This window comes from Macaca fascicularis, chromosome 11 (assembly GCF_037993035.2).
Source record: "Macaca fascicularis isolate 582-1 chromosome 11, T2T-MFA8v1.1".
NCBI classification, from domain to species: Eukaryota; Metazoa; Chordata; class Mammalia; order Primates; family Cercopithecidae; genus Macaca; species Macaca fascicularis.
In genome coordinates, this window is record NC_088385.1 from 22,148,596 (window position 1) to 22,165,974 (window position 17,379).

The 17,379-nt window shown below is 40.7% G+C and overlaps 1 protein-coding gene across 50 annotated transcripts in view; it reads left to right on the forward strand.

Annotated features, from left to right (window-relative positions):
• Positions 1-17,379, forward strand: part of PLEKHA5 (pleckstrin homology domain containing A5) — a 250,359-nt gene that overhangs the window by 197,792 nt on the left and 35,188 nt on the right. For all 50 annotated transcript variants that reach the window (XR_010579311.2, XR_010579309.2, XR_010579310.2 and 47 more), the window contains one exon: positions 14,263-14,364. Coding sequence is in view for 45 of the 50 variants with exons in the window: in XM_065523815.2 (XP_065379887.1) it covers positions 14,263-14,364 (102 nt within the window). In the remaining 5 variants the exon portion in view is untranslated. The remainder of the gene's footprint in view (positions 1-14,262; positions 14,365-17,379) is intronic.

A 17,379-nucleotide genomic window follows, 5' to 3' on the forward strand; every position in this document is an offset into this window, starting at 1 on the left:
TTTGTTATTAGTGTGTGCTTCTCTTTAGGAACATAAAAATAAAAGATTATTTAATTAGTGGGCATTCTGTTATTTATTTACTTACTTATGAGACAAGTTCTCACTGTGCCACCCAGGCTGGAGTACAGTAGTTTGACTATAACTCACTTGTAGCCTGAATTTCTTGGACTCAAGTGAGAGCCTTGGCCTCCCAAGTAGCTGGGACTACAGGCTGGCACTACTACACCTGGCTAGATTTTTTTTTTTTTTTTTTTTTTTTGCATAGAGATGGGGCCTTACTGTGTTGCCTAGGCTGGTCTTAAACTCCTGGTCTCAAGTGATTCTCCTGGCTTGGCCTCCCAAAGTGCTGCAATTACAGGTGTAAGCCACCACACCCAGCCAACCATTTTGTCTTTGTGAAATGAGTGTTTTACAGGGGAGATAAATATTCCTGTTTTTATGTATCATGTAAATGAAAAATTCTGAAATATGTGAAAATTTATTGCATTAAGAAAATAAATAGGCCAGACACGGTGGCTCATGCCTGTAATCCTAGCACTTTGGGAGGCCGAGGTGGGTGGATCACCTGAAGTGACCAACATGGTGAAACCCCATCTCTACTAAATATACAAAATTAGCCAGGTGTGGTGTCAAGCACCTGTAATCCCAGCTACTCAGGGGGCTGAGGCGGGAAAATCACCTGAGCCTGGGAGGCAGCGGTTGCAGTGAGCCGAGATCATGCCATTACACTCCAGCCTGGGCGACAAGACTGAAACTCTGTCTCAATCAATCAATCAATAGAAATATAAATAGCAAGGCTAGGTGTGGTGGCTCACGCCTCTAATCCCAGGACTTTGGGAGGCTAAGGCAGGTGGATCATTTGAGGTCAGGAGTTCGAGACTAGCCTGGCCAACATGGTGAAACCTCATCTCTACCAAAATACAAAAATTAGCTGGGTGTGGTGGCAGGTGCCTGTAATCCCAGCTACTTGGGAGGCTGAGGCAGGAGAATTGCTTGAACCCAGGAGGCAGAGGTTACAGTGAGCCAAGATCATGCCACTGCACTCCACCCTGGGCAACAGAGTGAGACCCTGTTTTAAAAAAAAAAAAGGGGCCGGGCGCGGTGGCTCAAGCCTGTAATCTCAGCACTTTGGGAGGCCGAGACGGGTGGATCACGAGGTCAGGAGATCGAGACCATCCTGGCTAACCTGGTGAAACCCCGTCTCTACTAAAAAATACAAAAAACCAGCCGGGCGAGGTGGTGGGCGCCTGTAGTCCCAGCTACTTGGAAGGCTGAGGCAGGAGAATGGCGTAAACCCGGGAGGCGGAGCTTGCAGTGAGCTGAGATCCGGCCACTGCACTCCAGCCTGGGGGACAGAGCGAGACTCTGTCTCAAAAAAAAAAAAAAAAAAAGAAAGAAAGAAATATACATAACAGAACCTTGTAACTCATAGTCATATGACTATGACTGTGAGTCTCCTGGAATGACGAAATCTAAAAGTCTTAACTTGCAGCTTATAAATTGAGTGTTTTATGAGTTTAAACAGCTGGCTTTAGATCCTATGATGTGGTCATCTCTATAAACATAGTAAGAGCACCAGTCCAAGCAGCTCTTTGAAAGAGAAATCTTAGCAAAAACTGCCATGTTATATAAAACTGCTCCCAAACCTTTGTCTGTACTTACACTTCAATGGGCTAAGGAGCAGCTATCTTTTAAGAAGGGCCACAGACAGTATAGCTTAATTTAGAGGAGGCTTTCCAGGCTGGCAAGATCCCAGAATCTCAACTTGGCTTCTATTCTGAACCCTGAATTCCAAACGTGAGCTATTTTTAAAGGAATATACCATGATTTTGAAATCATTGAAAACTTAATTTGAGAAATTCTTAAATACCTTATATTTCTATTTCCATTTTTAAAATACTGTCATTGCTGTTGTCTCATTTGAGTCTCTTAATTATATTGTCATGTTTATAGGCTTTTTTAAAATTTAATATCCTTTCCATTGTGAGTTTCTTGAAATAAGAAACTGTGTCTCATTCACATTTGATGAATGATTGAGCTGAATGACTTACCCAAGGTTACAAAGCTAACAAATAATATGCCTAAAACTCAAATCCAGACCTTCTTACTGCAGTTCTGAAGAATTAGATCTATATGAATTTCTGTAATATAGTCATAAAGAAAATATAAGCACCTGAAATACTGTCTACAAGGAAGTAGTCACTAAGCTAATCAAGGATAGGTAGGATTTGAATATAACGAGAAGAGAAATGAAGAGTGGTTTATTCAAATAATACAAAACACCTTAAGCCACAGCAAAGATGAGAATGTAGGAGACATGTTTGGAAAAGGAGGAAATAGAACTAACTGCCTGAGTGGGATAGAGGATTCCTGTGAGAGGATAGAAAATGTGAGATTAGAAAGGGAAAATGGGGTTAAGCTGTCAATGCCAAGCTAATGAGAAGCTCAGGGTCTCTAGGACAACTTGAGTCAAATCAAAATGGTAGGCTCTACAGACATTTAGTTGGAAACTATTTAATGATTTGATGTCTGCTCTTGAAATTCTAATTTTAGGAAATCCCTTATCAACTGGGATTAATAAATTAAATCTCATCAGTAGGCTCAGAATTTGCTCCATCTCAAGGTTAACTTTAGCTCAGATGGGAATATGTTAAAAATGTCTTAACAGAAATGAATGTTGCCAGGAGTGCTGGCTCACACCTGTAATCAGTACTTTGGGAGGTTGAGGCAGGAGGATTGCTTGGGCCCAGGAGTTTGAGACCACCAAACTGGGCAACTTAGGGAGACCCTATCTCTACAAGAAACAAAAAGTAGCTGAGCATGGTGTTGTACACCTGTGATCCTAGCTACTTAGGAGACTGAGGTGGGAGGATCTCTTGAGCCCAGGACGTCAAGGCTGTGTGATTATGCCACTGCACTCCAGCCTGGGTGATAGAGTGATTCACTGTCTCTAAAACAAAATAGTTAATAATAGAAGGCCAGGCATGGTGGCTCACGCCTGTAATCCCAGCACTTTGGGAGGCCAAGACAGGCAGATCACAAGGTCAGGAGTTCAAGACCAGCCTGGCTGACATGGTGAAACCCCGCCTCTAATAAAAATACAAAAATTAGCCAGGCGTGATGGCAGATGCCTGTAATCCCAGCTACTCAGGAGGCTGAGGCAGGAGAACCACTTGAACCCGGGAGGCAGAGGTTGCAGTGAGCTGAGATCGTGCCATTGCACTTCAGCCTGGACGACAGCAAGACTGTGTCTCAAAAAAAAAAGTAATAATAAATAGAAAATAGGCCAGACAGGCATGGTGGCTCAAGCCTGTAATCCTAGCACTTTGGGAGGCCAAGATGGGCGGATCACCTGAGGCCAGGAGTTCAAGACAAGCCTGACCAACATGGAGAAACCCTGTCTCTATTAAAAATACAAGATTAGCCGGGCATGGTGGCCCATGCCTGTAATCCCAGCTACTCAGGAGTCTGAGGCAGGAGAATCACTTGAATCCAGGAGGCTGAGGTTGTGGTGAGCCGAGATCGCGCCATTGCACTCTGGCCTGGGCAACAAGAGCGAAACTCCATCTGAAAAAAATAAAATAAATAAAATAAAAATAAATTGATCTTCTGAGTATCCCCTTTTCTGGTTTTTATCTTATGTAATCACTTTCCTGGTTTCTTTTTCCTTGCCTTCAGCAATAATCCATGGTTATGACAAACCCTCAGAATATATTCTTCTAAGACAAGTCTTACTGCATAGAATACAAACTATGTTATTTGTGCCTTTATGTAAACTTATTTATATTTGTAGCTTAAGGCTTCAAATGTTAGCATGTGTGTAACATCATACTGGGCATATGGTTGGCACTCAGTGAATGTTGATTAGATTTAAATTTGAATTACATTTTTGCTGGCAGAATCTCAAAGGATTTCACTGAATCTGTCACAGTCAATTCATAGCACTAGTTCAAATCTAAGCCCCAAGCAGAAGGCTTGTAACATTAGCACCTCTATAGATCAAAGCTGTGATTCTGAGAACTCTTCTCCTCACCTGGTAGGCCACAAAGTACACAAAACTAGGATTAGCACAAGGGAAACGTGTAAAGCAGTGTTCCCTATACTTTTTATTTATTTTTATTTTATTTTAGGTTTGGGGGTACATGTGCAGGTTTGTTAACTGGGTCTATTGTGTGATGCTGAGGTTTGGTGTATTAATGAGCCCGTCACCCAGATACCTAGCATAGTACCCAATTTCAACCTTTATCCCCATTCTTTCCCCACCCTCAGTAGTCCCCAGTTTCACTGTTAAACCATCTTTATGTCCATGAGTACCAGCGTTTAGCTTCCACCTGTGAGAACATGCGGTATTTGGTTTTCTTTTCCTGCATTAATTTACTTAGGATAATGGCCTCTGGTTGCATCCATGATGCTGCAGAGGACATAATTTCATTCTTTGTTATCGTTGTGTAGTACCGTGGTGTATATGTACCACATTTTCTTTAACCAGTCCACCATTGATGGGCATCTAGGTTGGTTCCATGTATTTGCTATTGTAAATAGTTCTGTGGTGAACATGCAAGTGCATGGGTATGTTTGGTAGAAAGATTTGCTTTCTTTTGGATATATACCCAGTAATGCAATTGCTGGGTCAAATGGTAGTTCTGATTTAAGTTCTTTGAGAAATCCATAGTGTCCATAGTGGCCGAACTAATTCATATGTCCTCTCACTGTGTTATAAGCATTTCCTTTTCTCTGCAGTCTTGCCAGCATCTGTTTTTTGTTTTTTGGTTTTTTTTACTTTTTAATAGTAGCCATTCTGATGAATGTGAGATGGTATCTCATTGTGATTTTAATTTGTATTTCTGTGATGATTAGTGATATGGAGCATTTTTTATATGTTTTTTAGCCACTTATATGTCTTCCTTTAAGTGTCTGTTCATGTCTTTTGCCCATTTTTTAAGAGTTATTTGTTTTGTTTTTTCCTTGTTCAATTGCTTAAGCTCCTTATAGATTCTGGATATTCAACCTTTGTTGGATGCATAGTTTGTGAGTCTTTTCTCTCATTCTGCAGGCTGTTTATTCCATTGATAGTTTCTTTTGCTTTACAGAAGCTCTTTAATTAGGTCCCACTTGTCAATTTTTGTTTTTGTTGCAATTACTTTTTTCTTTTTTTTTTTTTTTTTTTTTTTTTTTTTTTTTTTTTTTTTGAGACGGAGACTCACTCTGTTGCCCAGGCTAGAGTGCAGTGGCACGATCTTTGCTCACTGCAACCTCCACCTCCCAGGTTCAAGCAGTTCTCGTGCCTCGGCCTCCCAAGTAGCTGGGATTATAAGTGCCCCCTATCAAGCCTGGCTACTGTTTGTATTTTTAGTAGAGACAGGGTTTCACCATGTTGGCCAGGCTGGTGTCAAACTCCAAGCCTCATGTGATCTTCCCACCTCGGCCTCCCATAGTACTGGGATTACAGGCGTGAGCCACCATGCCTGGCTAAAGGATTCTTATCGTTTGAGGCCTGACACTTAACTCTTTAATCCCTCTTGAGTTAATTTTTGTATGCGGTGAAAGGAACGGGTCGGTTTCATTCTTCTGCGTATGGCTAGCCAGCTATTGCAGCACCATTTATTGAATAAGAAGATAAGAAGCCCTTTCCCCATTGCTTATTTTTGTGAATTTGGTCAAATATCAGATGGCCATAGGTGTGTGGCTTAACTTCTGGGTTTTATATTCTGTTTCCTTGGTCTGCGTATGTTTTTGTACCAGTACCATGATGTTTTAGTCTGTAGCCTTATAGTATAGTTTGAAGTCAGGTAGCGTAATGCCTCTGGCTTTGTTTTTGTTTAGGATTGCTTTGTCTGTTTGGACTCTTGGTTCAATATGAATTTAAGAATTTTTCTGGTTCTGTGAAAAATGATGATAGTTTGATAGGAATGGCATTGAATCTGTAGATTGCTTCGGGCAGTATGACCATTTTAACAATATTGATTCTTCTAATCCATGAGCATGGAATGTTTTTCCATTAGTTTGTGTCATCTATGATTTCTTTCAACAGTATTTTGTAGTTCTTATATCTTTCACCTCCTTGGTTAGATGCATTCCTAGCAGTGTGTGTGTGTGTGTGTGTATTGTAAACGGGATTGCCTTCTTGATTTGGCTCTCAGCTTGAACATTATTGGTGTATAGAAATGCCAGTGATTTTTGTATGTTGATTTTGTGTCCTGAAACTTTCCTGAAGTAATTTATCAGTTGTAGGAACCTTTTGATAGGGTCTTCAGGGTTTTCTAGGTATAGATCACATCGTCTGTGAAGAGAGATAATTTGACTTCTTTTCCTATTTGGATGCATTTTATTTCTTCCTCTAATTGCTAGCCTAGCCTAATTGCTCTGACTAGGACTTCCAGTATTACGTTGAATAGGAGTGGTGAGAGTGGGCATCCTTGTCTTTTTCCAGCTCTCAAGGGTAATGCTTCCAGTTTTTGCCCGTCTCAGTGTGGTGTTGACTGTATATTTGTCATAGATGGCCCTTACTATTTTAGGGCATATTCCTTCAACATGGAATTATTTCTTGAGTGTTTTTGTCATGAAGAGATGCTGGATTTTATCAAAAGCCTTTTCCGTGTCTACTGAGATGATCATACATTTTTTGTTTTTTATTCTGTTTATTTAGTGACTCACATTTATGATTTGCATATGTTGAACAAATCTTGCATCTTAGAAATGAAGCATACTTTATCATGGTGAATTAACTTTTTGATATGCCATTGAATTTGGTTTGCTGGTATTTTGTTGAGGATTTTTACATCTATGTTCATCAGGGATATTGGCCTTCGTTTTTTTTTCTTCTTTGTGTCTTTACCAAGTTTTGGTATCAGAGTGATGCTGGCTTCATAGAATGAGTTAAAGAGGAGACCCTCCTTATTTTTTTTGGAATAGCTTCAGTAGAATTAGTACCAGCTCTTTGTGTCTGGTAGAAATCAGCTGTGAATCCATCTGATCTGTGGCTTTTTTTGTTTGGCAGGTTTTTTATTACAAATTCAATTTCAGAACTCAATATTGGCCTGTTCAGTGTATCAGTTTCTTCCTGACTCAATCTTGGGAGATTGTATATTTCCAGGAATTTCTCTATTTCATCTAGATTTTCTAGTTTGTATTCATAGTGGTGTTCGTAATCGTCTCTAGGAATCCTTTGTATGTCTGTGGAATCCATTGTAATGTCACCTTGGTTGCTTCTCATTATGCTTATTTGGATCTTCTTTTTTTCTTTGTTATTTTAGCTGACAGTCTGTCAATCTTGTTTTTCTTTTCAAAGAATCAACTTTTGGTTTCCCCAGACTGGGTGTGGTGGCTCATGCTTGTAATCATAGTACTTTGGGAGGCTGAGGTGGGCAGATTACTTGAGCCCAGGAGTTTGGGACCAGCCTAAGCAACATGGTGAAACTCCTTCTCTACCAAAAAAAAAAAAACTAGCAGAGCACAGTGGCGTGTGCCTGGAGTGCCAACTACTTGGGAGGCTGAGGCAGCAGAATGACCTGAGCCCAGAGAGGTCCCAGACAGCAAACTGAGACCCCGTCTCAAAAAAACAAAACAAAACAAAATCCACAAAAAAGCCAACGGAAGTTTGGCGCAATAATAGTTATTTATTTAAATCTTCCCCTGTGTGCTAGCCTTTCTGTTTTTATTATATCTAGCATTTTTAACAATAGAAAGCAAGCACTTTCTTTGAGATGAGAAGATTGTTTTGTTTCATAGAAAACATCAGAGAAGAAACTAAACACAGGAGTTAAAGATTACAAATAGCTAAAACATAGAATGACTACAATTGTGGTCATAAACTAGAAATTTAAAATATAGATAGCTTTATAATTGTGGCTGATAGTAGAACCTCACTTTATACGGTTTGAACTGGTGCCCTTTTAAACATCTTTTTAGTGTGTTTCAAGTCAAGGCTAAGTGAAAAAATAATAATAAAACGTAAACATCTTCTTAGGTTAAAAAAAGCCAGTATGCCAGTATAGTCATTAGATAGTATAGTAAGAGGGATTTTATTTGAGAAGCAGTTACATGACAAGTATAAATTTGTAAAAAAAAAAAAATTATTTTTAAAAAATCTCCTCAAATAATTAAGCACATTCTTTAAATGTGAGCCAGGAAATCTCTACATCCTGAAGGTAAAATGAAAAAATTAATAAATCAGACATAACTTTATTTTGATTGACTTGAAAAATCAACAACTTCTAATACCAGTTGGCAGGACTGTTATGGTGGGGTATTAGTGACCAAAAAATTGACATTTTAATTTTTTTGCCTGATCCTTGAAATATACCAGTAAAATTAATTTAAATATCATAAGGCTTTAATTTTCCAAGATATAGTAGTGCACATTAATTTGTAATATTACTTAAAGTTTGAAAGAGGTGTTTGAGTTTAAATTAGGAAGTTAATGAATAATTACACTGCATCTATTGCTTCTCCCTCATTTTGATATTAAAAATCTATGTCAATACTTTTCCAAAGTTACAGGTTTTATTTTTTAATGAAAAGCAGAAAAATGAATTGTCATTTCTTAAATTAAAACTTAGAAACCCTAATTGAGAAGCAAACCAGAGGTAAAACAGTTTATTAGCTCCAAGAATAGTAGTAATTATTATTATTTTTTTTTTTTTACTGTAGTCACCTATAGTCTTACAATATTTACTTGATTATTAAAAAGAGAGGCTGTGTGACAGTAAAATACAGAGAAAACAATTTGAGATTTGTGTCTAGTGTATTGTATAACCATTCCCTTGAGTAGACTTTGTTGTAAATTGCCATTGATTTTAGATAAGAAAAGGAAAGTTTCCCTCATATTAAAAACTTGGAAATGCATCATTAGTTTTGATTTTTTTTTTTAAATAGAATTTTTTTGTAGAGATGAGATCTCCCTATGTTGCCCAGGCTGGTCTTAACTCCTGAGCTCAAAAGACTCTCCCACGTCGGCCTCCCAAACTGCTGCAATTACAGGCGTAAGCCACCATGCCCAGCCATTAATCCTTTCTTAATAAAGGACATAGTATATGTCTGCTATATAGCCATCTAGCCAAATATTAAAATCCTTAACTGATATTTTTGGAAATCTGGAATTTCATTACATTTAAGTATTTAGACCTACTTCACTTTCTCCCCCACACAGTGGCCAAGTGTTGTCTCAGTACAGACTATACAGAAGTAAGCACTATTAAAATTTACTTGTTCCATACCCTAAACTTAGACAATTTTTTAAAAAAAAAATTGGCCAGGCATGGTGGCTCCTACGTGTAATCCCAGCACTTTGGGAGGCTGAGGCAGGAGGATTGCTTTAGCCTAGGGGTTCAAGACCAGCCTGGACAACACAGTGAGACCTTGAGTTTACAAACTATTAAAAAACAATACCCCAGCATGGTGGCGTGCACCTGTACTACTCAGGAGGCCAAGGTGGGAGGATTGCTTGAGCCCGGGGAGTTGAGGCTGCAGTGAGCTAAGATCACACCACTGCACTCCAGCCCAGGTGACAGTGTGAGAAAAAAGTCTGGCCTGGCACCAAGGCTTACACCTGTAATCCCAGTTCTTTGGAAAGATTGCTTGAGCCCAGGAGTTCAAGACCGGTCTGAGCAACATGGTGAAACCCCAAATTAAAAAATTATCTGGGCATGGTGGTGTAAACCTATAGTCCTAGCTACTTGGGAGGCTGAGGCAGGAGGATCGCTTGAGCCCAGGAGTTCAAGGCTGCAGTGAATTATGATCATGCCACTGCACTGTAGCCTGGGCAGCAGAGCAAAACCCTGTCTCTAGAAAACTCTGCAGCAATCCCTCCTCCACCCCAACTCACACACTTTTTTTTTCTTTTCTTGGAATATAACATGTTCTCAGAAAAGCACGCTGTTTAGGAGTTTAGCCAACATCTATATCGAGACATTGAATTTTACTAGCATGCCAGAGACTCCTCTCCCAAAAGGAACACTACTAGACTTTTTTCTTTTCTTCTTTCTTTTCCTTAATTTTTTTTTAGTTGTTTTAGAGACAGGGTATTGCCACATTGCCCAGATGGGAGTGCAGTGGCTCTTCACGGGTGCGGTCATAGCACACTGCAGCCTCCAACTCTTAGTCTCAAGTGATCCTACCCCTGCCCAGTCTCCTGAGTAGCTATAGTGTAGCACCTGACGTTTAAACTATAGATGAGTTTTACCTATTTTTGAACTTTCTTTTTTGGAGACAAAGTCTCTCACACAGGCTGGAGTACAATGGCACAATCTTGGCTCACTGCAACCTCCACCTCATGGCTCAAGCGATCCTCTCACCTCAGCCTCCCAAGTAACTGGGACTACAGACATGCACCACCATACCTGGCTAATTTCTGTATACTTTGCAGAGATGGGATTTTACTATGTTACACAAACTGGTCTCAGATTCCTGGGCTCAAGTGATCCATCCACTTCGGCCTGCTAAAGTGCCGGGATTACAGGCATGAGCCACTGCACTCAGCCTTGAACTTTATATGAAGTGTAACCATATACTCTTTGCCTGTCTTCGTTTAACTTAATGAGGTTCATCCATATAGTTCCAGATTGAAAGAGTTCATTCAGGCCGGGCACGGTGGCTCAGGCCTGTAATCCCAGCACGTTGGGAGACTGGAGTGGGCAGATCATCTGAGGTCAGGAGTTCAAGACCAGCCAGTCCAACATGGAGAAACCTCGTCTATACTAAAAATACAAAAATTAGCTGGGTGTGGTGGCACATGCCTGTAATCCCAGCTACTCGGGAGCCTGAGGCAGGAGAGTCGCTTGAACCCGGGAGGCAGAGGTTGTGGTGAGCCTAGGTTGCACCATTACACTCCAGCCTAGGCAAGAAGAGTGAAACTGCGTCTCAAAAAAAATAAGAAGGCTGGCCGCGGGTGGCTCATGGCTGTAATCCCAGCACTTTGGGAGGCTGAGGTGTGCAGATCATGAGGTCAAGAGATCGTGATCATCCTGGCTAACACGGTGAAACCGCGTCTCTACTAAAAATACAAAAAAATTATCCAGGCATAGTGGTGCGCACCTGTAGTCCTGAGTATCCCAGCTACTCGAAAGGCCAGTGCAGAAGAATCACTTGAACCCGGGAGGCAGAGGTTGCAGTGAGCCAAGATCATGCCACTGCACTCCAGCCTAGGCGACAGCACAAGACTCTGTCTCAAAAAAAAAAGAGTTCATTCATTCTCTTTTTTTGTTTGTTTGTTTGTTTGTTTGTTTGTTTGTTTGAAACGGAGTCTCACGCTGTCGCCCGAGCTGGAGTGCGGTGGCACCGTCTCGGCTCACTGCAGCCTCCACCTCCAAGGTTCAAGCGATTCTCCTGCTTCAGCCTCCCAAGTAACTGGGACTACAGGCGCCCACCACCACGCCCAGATAATTTTTTTGTATTTTTAGTAGAGATGGGGCTTCACTATGTTTAACAGGCTGGTCTTGACCACCTGACTTCATGATCCTCCTGCCTCAGCATCCCAAAATGCTGAGATTACAAGCGTAAGCCACCACACCCAGCCTTCATTTATTCTTTTAACTGTATGGCCTGGCATTCTCTGCTTTTTATTGAAGCACTATTTTTGGCAAGTACTTGGGATTTTAAGGTAATTGTATATATGGAAATTATTAGCCGTTTTAAATTATCTTGCTATATTAGCTTCTTGACAAAAAGTAAGTAAGGTCACATTTAAAGATTATTAGCATGGTATTCATATAATCTAGTAAATTCTTTAATGAAATACCAGGTTTTGGGAGGAAATGTGTTGTGCCATTGCTGCCCTTTGCTTGCTGTCCTCTGTTGTCTTGTGTTCCTGCCCACCTGGTAATCATGTTTGAGGAGCTGAGGTAAAGACAGAAACAGGCAGGCCTAGCAGGATTATAGGACTTGAACCAGTTCAGTGGCAGGATCTCCAGGTTAGGAAAATTGAAAGTATACTGTGCCACTTCACTTCTAAAATATTGATAAAGTAATGTCTAGCTCTCAATCTGTATTTTTCATGTTTCTTTAAGAAAGAGAGGGATTCCTACCATCCTGAAATGTTCTTATGCTTAAATGCCTCTGCAGTGCAGTTAAGCCTGCCCTAAACTCTGGCATTTCCACAAGGGAGAATAGGTGTTAGCCTGTAATACCCTCTTAGCCACTGGGCTGTCATTGGATCCATTGTCTTTATATATCCTCCCTAAAGCCTTCAAAGACCCACTATTTAAATTTGCAGTTTTTGTAGTGCACGCAAATTAAAACATGGCTAGAATTAATTTTTGTTAAAGGAAATTAATTTTCATATTTATTCATGTAAAAAGAATTTGCTGACCAGGTATGGTGGCTCACACCTGTAATCTCAGCACTTTGACAGGCCAAGGCTGATGGAATCTCTTGAGCCCAGCAGTTAGAGACCAACCTGGGCAACATGGCAAAATCCTGTCTCTACCAAAATACATATATATGTGTGTGTGTGTGTGTGTGTATATATATGTGTGTATATATATGTGTGTGTATATACACAAAATATTGTGTATAGGTATGTATGTGTGTATGTGTATATATATGTGTGTGTGTATATATGTGTGTATATATATGTGTGTGTATATACACAAAATATTGTGTATAGGTATGTATGTGTGTATGTGTATATATATGTGTGTGTGTGTGTGTGTGTATACACAGACACATGCATACATACATACACAAAATATTAGCCGGGCATAGGGGTGGTGGCACACATCTCTTTTCCCAGTACAGTTTGAATAATTTTTCTTTGCCTAAGATTTTTTTTAATTTTAAAAAAACGACTGGCAAGATAGCTTCATTTTTTTTTTTCCTTTTCTTTTCTTTTTGGAGACATGGTCTTCATCTGTCACCCAGGCTGGAGTGCAGTGGCACAATTTTGGCTTACTGCAACCTTGGCCTCCTGGGCTCAAGCGATCCTCCCACCTCAGGCCTACCCCAAGTAGCTGGGACCACAGGCAAGCACCACCACACCTGGAAAATTTTTGTATTTTTTCGTAGAGATGGGGTCTCTCTATGTTGCCCAGGCTGGTCTCGAACTCCTGGGCTCAAGTGATCCACCTGCCTCAACCTCCCAAAGTGCTGGGATTACATGTGAGAGCTGCCACACCCAGCCAATCACCTAAATTTCCTAAAGTTATTTTAAACTAGTTACAGAATATACAAAATAAAATAGCTCTTTTTTTTTCCCCTTTTACTTTATTTATTTATTTATTGAGTCAGAGTCTCGCACTGTCACCCAGGGTGGAGTGCAATGGCGCAATCTCAGCTCACTGCAACCTCCGCCTCCCACGTTCAAACAGTTCTCCTGCCTTAGCCTCCCAAGCAGCTGGGATTACAGGCTAATTTTTTTTGTATTTTTAGTAGAGACAGGGTTTCATTATGTTGGTCAGGTGGTTTCAAACTCCTGACCTCGTGATCTGCCCGCCTCAGCCTCCCAAGGCGCAATCTCGGCTCACTGCAACCTCTGCTTCCTGGGTTCAAACGATTCTCCCTCCTCAGCCTCCCAAGTAGCTAGGACCACAAGCACAAGTCATCAGGCCCAGCTAATTTTGTGTTTTCAGTAGAGACAGGGTTTCACCATGTTGGCCAGGGTGGTCTCGAACTACTGAACTCAAGTGATCTGTTTCCGTCAGCCTCCCAAAGTGCTGAGGTTACAGACGTGAGCCACTGCGCCCAGCAGATGATGTATTTTTAAGCACCTCTAGAATTATTCTATATTCAACAAATGACAAGCTGTTAAAGACCAAACATCAAAGTCTTCTCTGTGATATTATGGTTTGGGGGTGATTTTTTTCCAAAGGAGAAAAGTACAGATGGATAATAGGGTCTATATTGAGTCTTCACAGATGGGATTCACTGAATTGTTTAAATAGCTAGCTAAATTCATTTGTTTTACTGTATTACTATAAGCTTATTGTAAGTAAAGTCATGTCAAGCCTCTGATGTTATTGAAATTCCAATGTGCTAAAATACAAAGTATTTTCATTGATGGAGAACTTTTAATGAAGACAGATAAGAAAATGTTTTATTTATGCCACTTCTGCATTTTAGGAAATAAACAGCAGCACAGTAATACTTAGGTTGCCTAGTAAATTTTTGTTGAATTGAGTTTTAAAAAGGGACAAAAATGGTTATAAAAATTCCTGTTTTGCTAAGTAAAAAACTATGCGACTTTCTAAAATCTAGAAAGTTACAATTGGAGTGATAACACCGTAAAAGCACATTTTCCCCATTAAAGTAATTAACGCTTTTTGGTTTTAGGAATTGGAACGAGCATGGAGAGAATATGATAAGTTAGAATACGATGTAACTGTTACCAGGAACCAGATGCAAGAGCAGCTAGATCACCTTGGTGAAGTTCAGGTACAGAAATATAATATTCTTTATATTGTTTTAACTGTTTTTACTGGTACTATACAATCCACCTTGTTAGATTTCTGCATACCCTTAACAGTTTTTACATTATTGGCTACCTGAGACCTGGATTTGAATACTTTTAATGACAGGAATCTTACTATCTCACAAAGTAGACCATCCCCACTTGTTTAAGAGTTCTTTGTTCTGTTGGGCACATGGTGAGCCCCGGAGTGTTCTGTGCTCCTAGCAGTCTCAGCTCTGCAGTTCCTAAAAACATGGTTTCATATCCTTTCACAAGTCCATCTGTGTCACTTGGTATTGAGATGTTGAATTATATGGATTTATCAAATAATGAATATTTTTATATGTGTGTGTGTGTGTATATATATATATATATTTTTTTTTTTTTTTTTTTTGAGATGGAGTTTTGCTCTTGTTGCCCAGGCTGGAGAGCAGTGGCGCAATCTCAGCTCACTGCAACCTCTGCCTCCCGGGTTCAAGCGATTCTCCTGCCTCAGCCTCCCAAGTAGCTGGGATCACAGGCATGTACCACCAAGCCAAGCTAATTTTGTATTTCTTTTTTTTTTAGTAGAGACGGGGTTTCTCTGTGTTGGTCAGGCTGGTCTCAAACTCCTGACCTCAGGTGATCCACCTGCGTCGGCCTCCCAAAGTGCTGGGATTACAGGCTTGAGCCCCTGCGCCCAGCCAATATTTCATCTTTTTAATAAAATTATTCTAATCCTTTCTATATTAAATGTCTCTCATTTTGTGAAATTACATTTGGCCTGTTGACTTCACTGACATATTATTGGAATAGGGGAAGATACAGCACCATTTGCTATAAAGAATCTAGTTAATAAGCAAATAGATCTGACACCTAGTTCCAAGGGTTAGTTTTCTTATCTATAAAATAGAAATAATAATACTTGGCCGGGCATGGTGGCTCACACCTATAGTCCCAGCACTTTTGGAGGCTGAGGTGGGTGGATCACCTGAGGTCAGGAGTTCGAGACCAGCCTGGCCAACATGGTGAAACCTTGTCTCTACTATAAATACAAAAATTAGATGTAGTGGCAGGCATCTGTAATCCCAGCTACTTAGGAGGCTGAGGCAGGAGAATCACTTGAACCCAGGAGGTGGAGGTTGCAGTGAGCTGAGATCCCATGACTGCACTCCAGCCTGGGCAGCATAGCGAGACTCTATCTCAAAAAAAAAAAAATGAAAGAAAAAGAAATAATACTTATCTTAAAATGTTTCTCTGAGGAATGCAGATAATATATGTTTAAGAAAATAATAAAACTTATTTCATGCTTATGACCAATGTAAATTTGATCCTTTTAGTTGGAAATGCGTGGACTTAACAGACAATGAATAAAAGATTAGTTAAGTTTGAGACCAACCAGCCTGACCAGTATGGCGAAACCCCATCTCTACTAAAAAATTATAAAATTAGCCAGGATGACAAGGTCAGGAGCTCGAAACTAGCCTGGCCAAGATTGTGAAACCCCATCTCTACTAAAAATACAAAATGAGCTGAGTTTGGTGGCAGGCACCTGTAATCCCAGCTACTCGGGAGGCTGAGGCAGGAGAATTGCTTGAACCTGGAAGGTGGAGGTTGCAGGGAGCTGAGATCGCACCATTGTACTCCAGCCTGGGCAACAAGGGTGAAGCTCCATCTCAAAAAAAAAAAAAAAAAAATTAATAAGGTTGAATCAGAAATTCAGCTGCCCTCTGTCTGGGCTGTCCAGCGTAGTACTGGCCACAAGTAGTTGTTGGGCATATGAAATGTGACTATTGTTACTATACAACTAAAACTGAACTTTCAGTTGTTTTTATGTTAACTATCTAAATTTATTTACTTATTTATTGAGTCAGGGTTTTGTTCTGTCACCCAGGCTGGAGTGCAGTAGCATGATCCTAGGTGAAACCTTGAGCTCCTGGGTCCAAGTGATCCTCCTACCTCAGCCTTCCAAAGTGCTGGGATCATCAGCTGGGCACAATGGCTCATGCCTATAATCCCAGCACTTTGGGAGGCCATGGTGGGAGGATCAGTTGAGGCCAGAAGTTTGAGACCAGCCTGGCCAACACGGTGAAATCCCACCTCTATTAAAAATACAAAAATTAGCTGGGCACCTGTCATCCTGGCTACTTAAGGCTGAGGCAGGAGAATCGCTTGAACCTGGGAGGCAGAGGTTGCAGTGGAGTGGAGATCACACAACTGTATGCCAGCCTGGGCGACAACGGGAGACTCTGTCTCAAAAAAAAAACACAAAGTGCTGGGATTACAGTCATGAGTCACCAAGCCCAGTTTATCTAAATTTAAATGGCCACGTGTGGCTGGGACTTCTGTATCGGACACTGAAGTAACACTGTCAGTAATCGGCTACGATAACCAGCTGCAGGCGCCTGTAGTCCCAGCTACTTGGGAGGCTGTGGCAGGAGAATCACCTGAACCTGGGAGGCAGAGGTTGCAGTGATCCGAGATCGTGCCAGTGCGCTCCAGCCTGAGCGATGGGCAAAAGTCCATCTCAAAAAAAAAAAGAAGAAAGAAATCAGCTACATAAATGAGATACTAAATACACTAGAAAAATAGCTATAAATACCTAAGATGTAACTAGAGGTCAGCAAACTTTCTGTAAAGGTCAAATGTGTCACTGTCACATATTTAATGTTTTTTGTTTTTTTACAACTTTTTTTTTTTTTTTTTTTTTTTTTTTTTTTTTTTTTTTGAGATGGAGTTTCACTCTTGTCGCCCAGGCTGGTGTGCAGTGACGTGATCTCTGCTCACTGCAACCTCCACCTCTCGGGTTCAAGTGATTCTCCTGCCTCAGCCTTCCTAGCAGCTAGGATTACAGGCAAGTGCCACCACACCTGGCTAATTTTTGTATTTTTAGTAGAGACAAGGTTTCACCATGTTAGCCAGGCTGGTCTTGAACGCCTGACCTCAGGTGATCTGCCCGCCTCAGCCTCCCAAAGTGCTGGGATTACAGACATGAGCCACCGTGCCCAGCTATAACTTCT